We start from the raw sequence: 12,540 nt of genomic DNA on the forward strand, positions 1-12,540 counted from the left end.
ATAGTTTTAATCTTCGTTTGATAATAAAGATTAAAAGGTATATTTAGACCGAGAAAAAATATTTAAAATTTTTTATTGAAAGACAACTCGAGGGTACAATTCGCAATTAAGCATCACAATTAACATTTTATTTATGGTTTTACTTTTTCTTTGCAAATTACGTTGTTCATCCGCTATTTTATTATATGTGAATTAATCAATAAGGCTATTATTATCCTTAACGATTTATACAAGTTAATTGAGACGAAATAAATACAATTTTTTATGTACTGCTTTATTTTATATTGCAGTTATAAACGAAAAATAATATCATTTATTTTAAATATGTGAAAACTATGGACGTATTGATACGTGAGAGCGTTCATTCCATGCAGATGCACATTAAGATATTGGTTTTATCAAACCTTTCCCATAAATCACTGCGCAATGACTTAATCGACATTAATAAACTTTGATTGCACACAAAAAAGTTAAAAGACACGGCGGTATTACATATATAAAATGAATTTTTTAAGGTAACTGTTTCAAAGAAGCGTTCATTTCCATTCGCTGCGTATTTTAAAATTGATTCTCTTTGAAGTCATCAGTGGATATACGGCCACCGCACCGCTTCGAAGTGGTGCGTCAAACGCGCTTAAACGACTACAGATCTCCTCGCGGTAAACCGCGTGCTCGTAATGGAGCGTAATGCGTACAGTAACGGTCCATTAAGGGCGAAGATATTGAAATTCCGCGGGAGTGCAACTTCGTTCGATGGAAACTTAAAATTCTTTCGCCGGCGGTCGCGCCGCCGCCGCGGCCGTGGTCGCGGCCAACCTCCCCCTGGGCTTGAGTTTCATATCGGGCTATAAGAAGACGTGAAGAAAAGTTTATAAAGCACAGGTAAACCTGTAGTATTCCGCGAACGTTGCGCGGGCTCGAAATAAAAGGAAACTGCAATTACAGCTCGTGGCGGTGACGTTGGGGGCGGCAGCAATATATAGAGCCTCAAGTAAGAGATTGTTCAGACAACTTCTGATTGATCCGCCATATTTTCTTGCTTGAGATAGAATGAGATAGACGAATAAGATAGAATGAGATACGTGGATGTTTTATGCATAATCTATCTCTTTTATTACATTTAATTACATTTGTATGTAGATCATATGCGACTTTATATATAAAGTCGAAACTGGTTTCACTTAATTTTTAATGTATCTAATACAATAAATGTAATCAATAAGTTTTAACATCCTTCGTTATTAGTTCATCTTTGGTCATTTATCTCAATAGATTGTATATTGTATAATCTATCTCATCTTACTCTCTAAATATGAATCAGTGGATAATTACTGACATTAATCCCAAGTATGCTACTAATAATCAATGAAATGTGGAATCCTTAACCTAGTTAATCTTGTTTTAGTGTATAAATTCAATAATATTGGAAGTGACGTGCAAATATGGATATTTTGATATAATGCACAAACTCTTCTCTTTTTCTATTGAATTTCATTAATTATTCAATGTCAAGTATGTCGATTACCGGATAATCAGTGATTATCCACCGATTCAGATTTAGAGAGTATCTTAAATTCTGAAAAATGACGGATCAAAGACAACAGAAGCTGTCTAAGACCCGATTATAGTAACGTTGCTTTGACTTTGAGCGAGGCTTAAAACTACTCTCACTTTCTCTTTTTAAAACCGAGAGGGAGAGATGGAGCTAATTAAGAGATAGCAGTCCAATCTCTTACTTGAAGATCTTTACGACGATATGGAAACCACATTATGAGAAAATTAAGAAAGTGCAGTTTTCGTAAGTTGAAATGTCATTCATGTGGATTAAGGGAAAAATAGAAAGAGACAATGAGAGACGAGAGAAAGAAAAAGGAAAACGAGAGAAAAAAAATGGGTTTCAATGTCCGTCGCGAAATACATGGTAACGATCGGTGACTCAAGATAACCGGAAGCTCGGCGTGGATAATGTATCCGGATGCACGACGACGCCTTAGCCAAGTTTACCTCGGGGTGCACGACCCCGATGGCGCACACGTTCGCCCTATTCGAAAGCCGCGATGCAACTGCAGTCGGAACGTGACGTTGTCGGGTCGGGGAAGGCGTATTTTTGGTACGTCGCCGTATTGTCGTTTCCTTCGGTTTTTCTCCTCTCTTCGCTTAGAGCACGATTTTATTGCCGGTGATTTTACCGTGCAATTTTGCATAGGGACGGGTATATGTGGCATTACAGAAGTTCATTTTATCCCGATCATACGTAATAGGGAACGAGCTGGAAAGAATGCCAGTTTTATTTCGATATTGACGCGTCGTTACGAAGTCATTCATCATGCATACAAAAGGCGCTCCGTGACGTGCCCGACAAACTTCTCTTGTACATTTTCTGTGCAATTTAGAGTCAATTTTCTTTAAAAAAGAATACTGAAATGTATTATAGGATAGTTTTTTAATTATGAACAATTGAAAACATGAAAGATTGGACAATGAGCTAAATATTTTAATACGATGATAATAGAGCTCTCTGAGATTTATCCAATAATTCATTAACTATTAATGAATCGGCGACTGAAAAAAAGATTACAGCAAATTATATATCTTCTTTAAATAAAATATTATTAGATTAGAATATTACTGAAGTGAAAACTAAAATGATATTACTGATTTGCAATTCTGAAGAGATATAAGTATTATTTTTACAGTACTAATTATTTAAGTTTCACAAATTAATTTTTTATCATCTTTCCAATACATAAAATTATGACGCAATATTATTTTCCTCGAGATAATTGTGTTTATTGAAGTAAGGAAAAAAAGTGCTAGAATTTGGAGCATGGTCTATGAAAATATGCAACGGCCTAAATTCGTGAAAAATAACACGCCCACGTGAAATTATCCTATCGATATTAAGCAGAAGTTGCACGTTTGCAATTTTTAATAAAAGTTTTAGGCTATTGGAAGCTCTTTCGCGTTCAACGAGTTTCGTTGCTAAAATTCCGCGTCGCAGCTTCGTTGCAGCCTCTCGTTTCCGTACCATTGCGCTTATGTCTTCTTGCGCACCAATGTCGTAACAGTTCCTATTTGTAATGCAGGATCATATCATGTTCTCCTCGATATCACGATTTTCTCACATCCGGCTAGCATAAAGGCCAGACGACGTCATTTTCCGCCTCGCATATTACTGTTTGCATTTCGTATAGCGACGTTTAACAAAAGGCGCATGCATAATATTAATCCTTTTATCGAATCTTTTTTATCTTCTACAATGTTTAATCAGCATATGATGCGCACCATCGATTTGATATGAAGTCGCATTTTGTGCTTTATAAATAATATTTTTTTAGAAAATCTCTCCGCTTTTCGAATTTTAGTTGTATTTTGCGTATCTAATAAATAATTTCTATTCTCTTTCTAAAAATAATATACATCCTTTTCACTTTTTACATTTCATATATTATATGTATATATTGTATTCACGATATTAAATCTTTTTCAGAAAATATTTAATTAAGCTAATTATGTTAGTTTTTATATTATACTCTGAAATAATTAAAAATAATTGATTCATATATGCTGTGGCTAATTATTAATATTACAAAGCATCGTAGTAATAAAACATGGTACATTTTCGTGAAGAAATTAATACCATTTCATGTGAAAAATTTTAACGTTAGTAATCAGAAAATATGCAATTCTCGCGCAATTAATAGCGGACATGTGTAGAAATAATCGACGATTATACCATCGCGCTGCTGACGGTCGTCTTTGTCGCGATATTTAATTCCGCAATCGCAGGGCTATAAAAGCCGCGTTACAGCGCCTATCGCCGTCAGCGTTATTAATTTTCAAACTGCACGGGGGTTACGCCCGGAAGGCGGTCCGTGGGTGCTCGCTCACGGGGTGGTTGAAGGGGGATACTTCGTAAATCACTCGACGGGATTTATTATCGAGGATGTTCGCGTAAATGGCGGCACCGTGGTGTGGCTTCGACCGCAACGCCGGAAAAGAAAGGAAAAGCCAACGGCGGGCGCGACGATGGAAAGCGAGCGAGAGAGCGAGCTCCGTGGCCGAGGATGACTCGGCCGTAAGAGAAGGATATCCGGCCTTGAAAAGCGAGAGGTAAAAACCGAGAGGGAGGGAAAAGTGAACAGAAAAAAAGTAAAAAAAAAAAAGAAAAAACGGAGGAAGAAGAATAAAAATGGGAAGTGAGAAGAGCACGAGAAACATCGCGGGAACTATTTCCACAATGGTGCGGTGTACAACGTTCGGTCGAGCACGCCGGCGCGAAATAAGTCGGCGCGGCTAGGCGATATGTGTAGCACGAGAAAAACAGGAAACCGCGGTATTTCAAAGTCCTGGCTAACGAACGACTCCATAGCCGGCTGGCTGGCTGGCTAGCTAGCTGGCTAGCTGGCTGGCCGGTCAAACTTTCTGTTAGTACGCGGATGGAGAACCTTCCGGCGAAAATTTTCCGCGAGCTCCAGCGAGTTGTGACTAATGCGCTATTCCGCCATGGCTCTTTCCTGATGATAGGACTCGTCAGTAAAAAAAAAATAAATAAATAAATGTTAATGATTCAACTTTTACAAATAAAATGCTCTTTTCCTCTCTACACGGGAAAAAAAATTTTGCTAAAATATATGTATAAACATTTGGATGCGAAATCTGAAAATATTTAAGTTGAATTATTAAATTATTTTGCTGGCTTGTTTTTAGTCCATCAATAATTTTTACGTATTTTCTCTCGAAGTACAACACATGGAATTGTAATATAGTGAAACTATTTTATCACTACATAAGGTACTAATACATAAATAAATAATATATATATACACATATATAGCATATTAGTTTCTTATAGTCTTTTAAGTGAATTTACTTAAAGGTAAAAAAAGAAAAAGATTTTCGTTATACTACAATAATTTTGCAATGCAAAATGTAAGGGATTAATAAAAATAACACAGAGGGATATAAAATGTTATACGTTTTTAAAACATCAAAATGTTTTCATGAATCGCTTATTTATTATAAAATGAACGAAAATACAAACAAATATATTTTTGTAGTTACTGAATAAAAAGGATTAAATTATATTGTAAAGTTCTATTTTAAATAAATATTTATGACATTCATCGAGAAACTATGTGACGTTACATTAGTACATCTTCTTGTGAATATCTTAACAGTTAGGATAAAGATGAGACAGACAGATGAGACAAGACAGATGAGTACGTTTTACATATATAAAAATATCGTTTCTACGCACACACATTGCATCAATTCTCGTTTTAAGAATGAGTCAAATATTGAACATTTGATAATGTTATTCGTGATGTTATTACTAGTGTGAAATTTTTAAATGTTTCAATCATCGATGCCTCCTCTGAGAATTTCGCCGAGTCAATATACTTAGTATATTGACAATGTATATATATATATATATATATGTTTATATATATGTTTGTCGTACACATTTTGCAGATCACGAAACACGAGCGACACAGATACCGCACGGATACCGCATGCGTTGACTAGTTCTCCTCTCATCATGCGATGTTTCCGCTTCGACTATTGATTATCCAGCGGATCACACGCCGTATTTATTTGCCTGTCTATAATATGCTCCCGGTGAACGAAGCGCTCGGAGATTTGCATGCACAATAAGCGATCTGTCGCGCGTAATACAGCTCTCGTTGTTTGGAGGAAGGGTTTGATAACAAGTGCGAGCGCGCGAGGATCCCAAAGGAAATGGTCAAATAATAATCGTTTTATTTATTTGTACAATCCCGATACTCGTACGCGAGAGTCTACATTCTTCGGGATCCAAACGACGATTTTCGACGATTACTGATATTAAATATTACACGCGACATCTACGTTAATCGTCGAAAATAATCGTCCGAGAGAGAGATGCATCCCACGCCATATCTGCATAAAACACCTCTACTATCCGCGGCGTTTTCAATTATTTATGCTACGTTATGCACGTACCGAGTATGTATTCTATAGCTAATTAGAATAATGCGGAGAACGATGGCGACGTTACAATGCCGCAGCACGACCGATGAAATTTATTCAATACTAACAGCGCTAATTTTACATAGGAATCTTGATGAATTATTAAAGACTCGCTTCCCCTCCCGCGGGAAGCATGTCCGGGTTACGTACATTTCATGGCTTTTCTATTTGGCTGTTCGCCAAGTAACGAGGCTTTTCGATTAAATGAATCGATCCTTGTAAATGTCTAGTAGTATTATGCTTTTATGATAGGCGCTCACCATAGAGCTTCAAATTCTTTCCTTAATACTGCAACCATAATTTCGGTCTGACTTGTATTTAGAATACTGGTGCAATATATTAAGAGAATATCCATATAACGCAAATAAAAATACGCTTACGATGGTGGCTTTTATCAAAAGCTAAGTTCTACTGCAAGGACGATTTCTTTTTTGCTGTAGGTATATGTATATACGTATATATATGTATACATACGTGGAAAATTAATAAGGGAGAACCTCTTTAACAAAAAAGATATGTACCGCGCGAGATTCGCGGAGGATAGAAACGATGGGAACATGCGATATGGGCGTGGCGCAGCCCCACTGCAAGTATCCCCGACAAAAAGCGTGGCAATAGCGGCGAAAGACAGAACCTAAGAAACCCCCGACCTATGAACCTGCCTCGTGCACGTGATGTCATTATTGCTCTGCATTTGCCGTTCTCCGGTCCCGCTCCCGCTCGTCTCGTCTCGCGCGCGCGTAAGTAAGGCGATATCGTACGCGCGAATTCGTCGGAAGCAGCTGCGCGGAACCCGTCCTTACGCGAACATTCGTGGCAAATTACATTTCCGCGACTCCACCCCTCGTCGACCGAAGAGCTGTTACTTACTTACAAAGCGCGCTAAGTCGTAATTCCCGTAAAACTCCTCTCTCTCTCTCTCTCACACACACACCCACACCCCCTTTCCTTCCTTTCTCAGCTCGAAAGTTCTTTAAACGATCTCTTGCGGGGAGAGGGAGAACCTCTTTGATCATAATCTCTCGGTCGGAGTTATTTGGGAGCTCCTGAATTCCAACGCGCGCGGCCGTTCGAGCGATAAAGTCGCTTTACTGGAGAGAAATCTTTTTTTTTCTCAAATGATAGCGCGGGAAAGGAGGGACATAGATAGACTCGCGTCTAAGGGCAGCCCTATCATTACCTGACAGATTATCTCTTCTGATTGCCGAAGAAGAAGTGCGTTCTGAAATGTCTTCAGTTGATTTTCCTAAATTAAAGCTATATATATAAATTGATGTTTCTCCTCAGTGTGCAGTCTCAATAGCAGATAATTGTGATCGTTGATTGCCCCGAACGCATCCCCATCCAGTTACACCACTAGCTATGGTAAACACAGATTTGAATAAAATCGCTGAAGATTGCCCTGATTGCTTCTATTAAGATGCATTCGGGCAGACGTTATATATTAGCGCTATTTGTGTCATTCTATCTTTGTTTATGTCTAATAAACGATGAGAATAGAATAACACAAATAGCGCTAATAGCGTCTCTTCAAATGCATCCCTAAAGCTGGATCTATATGTATAGAACGGTGGTCACAAGTCGCAAGATTAGACCGCAGCGTGACCTGTGTGATGTATTTTCAGTTGCAGGACGCAGGACACGAAAGTTCATCTAATTTCAATGTGTCCTGCGTTCTGCGCCTTGCATCCTTAAGCCGGATCTATACATAGCACGCAGAACGCAAATCGCAGGTCGTAAAATTAGAATCTGAACTTAACGTATTTCAGATTGTATAGGTTCTGGAAGTAGAATGCTGGGCGCATTAAAGTTGGATAAACTTCAACTTTCATGTAGATTTGGTTTTAGGAGTGCGTTCAGGAGGACGTATGCTATTAGCGCTATTTCCGTCATTTTGTCTTCTACGTTTATTAGACGTAAAATAATTCTCTAAATCTGAGACTGACAATTGAAAAAAAAGTGAAAATAGTTTTACTCTTGAACAAGGGTAATAGATTTTCACTCTTTAGGGGTGAGATTTCATTTTTTGTGGAATAAGATTTCACTATATTGAAATGAAAGTCACTCTAAGAAATAAATGAAATCTCATTCCAAAAAAAGGAGTGAGATTTCATTCCTTTGGAGTGAATCTCACTCCAAAAGAGTGAAGTATTACTACAAAAAAAAAAAGAGTGAAAAATTTGCCACTCTTGTTGAAGAGTTTTTTTCATTCTTTTTTTCAAGATTGGCTCAATTTTCACTCCAAAAGATTGGAAAGAGAACGAGAATGATACAAATAGCGCTAATAGCGTCTCCCCGAACGCACCTTAATAGGCAATCAGAGCGCGCTCTATAGAGGAGGGGCGACTCCGATGGCAATTCCCGTTACGTTGCGGATTAGAGTAATTTCATTTGAATCACATATAATCTATAGATTACAGATTGCGTCCGCGTTTTCTCAGCCCGTGGTGAATGTCGCGGCGCAACTAATGGGTTTCTCACGAGCGCAGTATCGCCGTATGTAGATCGCACGCAGATCGCATGATTACAGTGAAAAATATGTCATAAAGGAGCGTTACAACTCGAATCCCCGACCTCGATAAGTCTCCGTCGAGCTAATGCGGCCGACCTCCTTCTGGTCGCCGTTGTGCGAAATTGCAAACGAAAAACTGCGACTTTTCATCCGTCGTTATATTTACGGTAACACACGATCTCGATTGTCTTCTTATTAATTCTCGTATCTCATTCTTCATCTCTGCAACCTTTCCGTAATCCTCTCTTCTCCGTGAAACGCCAAGAGTGACTCGGAAAAGCTGCTTTTGGTCCGTCGTCGAAAGGATCCCGTCGGAGCTTCTTTACTTTGTTCCCCGTCTATCTCGCTTTTCCTTTTCACATGTTCCTCTCTCCCTCCCTGAAGGCTCGACATAAAGAGAAGAGTTCCGAAACTCAATGCGGGACTGATTGGCTCGTACGATTATCTGTGGTCCTCCGATTGTCTTGGAAACGTTGCCTAGAAAGAAGTCCGGTCAGAGTAACGTTGAAGTCCCAAAGGAAAAAGAGGAGGAACGGATATATATATATATACAGGGATATAGAGAGGGGCACAGAAAATAGAGAAAAAAGGAAGCAAACGGAAAGAAAAAGAGAAAAAGGAAAGTGATGGCGCGATTCCGCGAACGCGTGACCGCGGAGACGACGAGAATCCGGAAGAAGCGAGGAGCCAGAGCCTCGCTTTCTCGTTTTATCCCGCGGATCTGGATTCATTCGGCCAGACAGCCAGCCAACCAGTTTGGCCATCCTCTAATGCCCGGATCTTTATACGCTTCTTAGCTACCAACGCGGTTTCTGGACGGAAGAAACACCGTCGCCGGTATCGATCGATGCACGAAAGTAGCACGGTTCCATTCAGTTGGCCCAAATCGCTGAAGATCCTCGAAACAATCGTAGATACGTCGGCCCCGTTTCTTCGCGACAGACTCTTTTGTTCGCGGTAGAAAAAGGAGCCCCGTTTTGTTTTTATCTGATTCCCTCTTCATTATGCAACAAAGTTACGTCTGGATCTTGTTAAGTTTGCCTTTGACCTCGGCGACAGACACGACTTATATTCGTACAGGATCTTTCGCAAAATAGGTTAATTTCGAAATAAGATGATCACACAAGTAGAGTTACTCTCCAGCGAGATACTACTTTACCGGTCCTCTTCATGGCCGGCTTCATCAGCATCAATTAACTTTAATCCTCGTTTAATTACGAGGGACGGTTAAACTGCGATTAAAATTAACCGACGTCGTCAAAATCGGTGATTAGTAACCCAAAAGCAAAATGGAGCAAGACGAGATATTCATTTTTCTCCTCGCGCGGTAATGCACCGCGCGAATTTTCTATAACGCCATAGTTAGCGACATTCCCTTGCGGCGACACTTTATTCGCCTGACGATACGCCTGACGCTCAACAGGGATTTCTTTTCTGTCGCTCTACCTTCGCAAGAAAATACCTATATATGTTCGATGAAACCTGAATGCCTGGTAGGTGGAAAGGTTACTGCCTATCTGATGGCGAGTAAATACGGCTTGGCGCGTGGAGACGCGACCGGTTTTGTCGCACCTGCTCCAGGGAGTTATTTCCCCTTTGCCTCCCTTACTCCTTACTGCCTCCTCATATATTTGCTATCCCACATATAACAATCCACTCTCCTCGCCTCTCAATGGTCTCTCTCTTTCTCGGCGCTGCTCTCTCCACCTTCGGTCTTCGCTTGTACCTTGCATTTCTATATGTATCCCGTCCTTTCAATTTATTCCTGCTGTCGTTTCTTTTACCGTCCCGCAGTATCATTCGTTTCCCAGAGCCCTCCATTATACGCGCGTACTGCTGTGCACCGCTGTGTGTACGCACATCGTTAGGAGTAAAGATACACGTATGTGCGGACACACTGGTTATTTTCTATCGTCGTTATTATGGGAAGATGGTTCTTGTCGTGTTAATTTTGCAAACTCAGATATGTTTTGCATTTAATATTTGCATCCGTATTTAATATTATACAAAGTTGCCATTTATACTTGAACTTGTACACGCAACAAATTTATCAAAAATGGCTTTACTACATTTATTAAAAATTGTGTTTTTGAATAAAACATAGATGTAATAAATATGAGCTGCGCATTTCTATAAAGTTGTTATTATCGATTTAGAAAAAGTGAGGTAACTTGATTCATCTCTCCCTCTAATTTTATTTTTTTTACATTTTCTTGCTCTTTCTTTTATCGTACTTAATTATTACCATTTAATTTATAGTTTTTTATGTATATAATATTTGCATGTCTGGTTTTGGGGCTTTAGAGGATTCAATCTTGGAGCGCATAATAAATAGCGATCTCTCTCTCTCTCTCTCTCTCTCAAATATCGAGTTGAAAAGAGATGTTGATGTATGATTCAGTTCTTTCTACACGGAGAGAACAGTTTTGCTGAAATGTCTAAAAATTTAATTAGCTACAGATCTGAAAATAATTTTGTTTGGACCATTAAAATAATTATGTAAGACGCTGACACTAGTTATTAATATATTACAATTTTTTTGCAGTATTCTTATCAACGTTTAAGCGTTCTACTTAATTATTTTGATGGTCTAACAAAATTACTCTCACATCTATATTTAGTTAAATTGTTAAGTACTTCAGTAATACTTTTTTCCGTGTAATGCAACACAGATATTATACTATAAAGATCAGGAAATGAGCTGTCTATATTTATGGAATAAAACGCAATTTCCGATAAAACAAATAAAAAGGTGAAGTGCAACCAAATGTGTATAAAATATACGCTACCTTACTCCAACAATTTCATCGACCAGTAGCCATCACATTAGACAAACATAGTCTCAGTGTATACAGTGTATACAATGCTGTGTATAATGTCGAATGTAGAGGTAGCGTATGGCTGGAATTGACAATTCGGGTCCGTTAGATCGTGCCAGGCTTCTGCCTCCGACACGGCGGATTATTTCTAACGAAGGCAACGTCGCCACTATTTCGCGGCACGTAATTTCAGGGATTACTCCGGCGTGCCGAATTTTCGGAAGCGAGCGAAACGTAATTGCCTCCGTGGTGGAAGCGTCACGTTACGATGCATATGCACGTGTCGAATTATACGCCGGTGTTGCGCAGTAATTTGATTTGTAAAAACGCCCCTAAATGTATCGCATTTAGCTATGTCTTGTAAGAAGCGCGAACGTAATTCTGCCACGTTTAGAATGTAATTTATTGCAAATTTCCCACTTTCGTGTAGGTATTTGACTCAATAATTATCGTTCCATTATTTTCTTGAGATGCATATGAATATAATAGATGCCTCTCTTACTCATATCTATCTCTTTCGTTTTACACGTCGTACAAAAGCTATATATACAGGGTGTCCCAAAAAGGTCGGGACACCTAAATATCTCGGGAAATATAAGTTTTACAGAAAAGTGTTTCAGACAAAAGTTATATGGTTTAAAAATATCTATTTACTGATCCTATCAGTTTGACCTTAGGTTGCGTAGCCAAGGTCAGGTCAAGGTTACATTGATTTTCTTAAATGGAACACCCTATTTTTGATTCAAGAATCTAATAGCTTATGTCGAGAGCTTTCCAAAACACTATAATGAAATATTTTTTAATGAAGTACTTTTCAAGTTATAATGCTTCAAAGTTACAGTATCGCCGGCACTAGCATTACCCAAGATATGTAATACTACGCATTATGTTTTTGTTTGTGCGTTAACTGAAGGTCAAGATTCACGGACCACCGACCGATCTTGCCTTGACTGGCCAGTCTCCAAAATTAAATATTTTGGGTAATGCTAAGGCCGGCGATACTGTAACTTTGAAGTATTATAACTTGAAAAGGACTTCATAAAAAAATATTTCATTATAGCGTTTTGGAAAGCTCTCAACATCAGCTATTAGATTTTTTAATAAAAAATAGGGTGTTTCATTTCAGAAAATCAATGTAACCTTGACCTGATCTTGGCTACGCAACCCAAGGTCAAACTGATAGGATCAGTAAATAGA

At 38.7% G+C, this 12,540-nt stretch overlaps 2 protein-coding genes across 2 annotated transcripts in view; one reads left to right on the forward strand and one right to left on the reverse strand.

Annotated features, from left to right (window-relative positions):
* The window catches only part of LOC108764447 (hemicentin-2), a 39,114-nt gene that overhangs the window by 3,994 nt on the left and 22,580 nt on the right, over positions 1-12,540 (forward strand). The gene's annotated exons all lie outside the window — the stretch shown is intronic.
* LOC108764448 (uncharacterized) lies at positions 8,719-9,529 on the reverse strand. The gene is made up of 2 exons (XM_018512712.1): positions 9,326-9,529; positions 8,719-9,001 (listed from the first exon to the last, which is right to left on the reverse strand). Exons 1-2 carry the CDS (start codon positions 9,525-9,527, stop codon positions 8,847-8,849), a joined length of 357 nt encoding a protein of 118 aa, XP_018368214.1. The 5' UTR covers positions 9,528-9,529; the 3' UTR covers positions 8,719-8,846.

This window comes from Trachymyrmex cornetzi, unplaced genomic scaffold (genome assembly GCF_001594075.2).
Source record: "Trachymyrmex cornetzi isolate Tcor2-1 unplaced genomic scaffold, Tcor1.1 scaffold422, whole genome shotgun sequence".
In the NCBI taxonomy this organism is placed as follows: domain Eukaryota; kingdom Metazoa; phylum Arthropoda; class Insecta; order Hymenoptera; family Formicidae; genus Trachymyrmex; species Trachymyrmex cornetzi.

Excerpts from the sequence above, each read along its gene's own strand:
- LOC108764448 (XM_018512712.1), bottom strand. The coding sequence starts at position 9,527 with ATGAAGAGGGAATCAGATAAAAACAAAACGGGGCTCCTTTTTCTACCG. Across the intron at positions 9,002-9,325 it reads TCCGTCCAGAAACCGCGTTG|GCAACGTTTCCAAGACAATC; the intron begins GTAGCTAAGAAG and ends ACTTCTTTCTAG.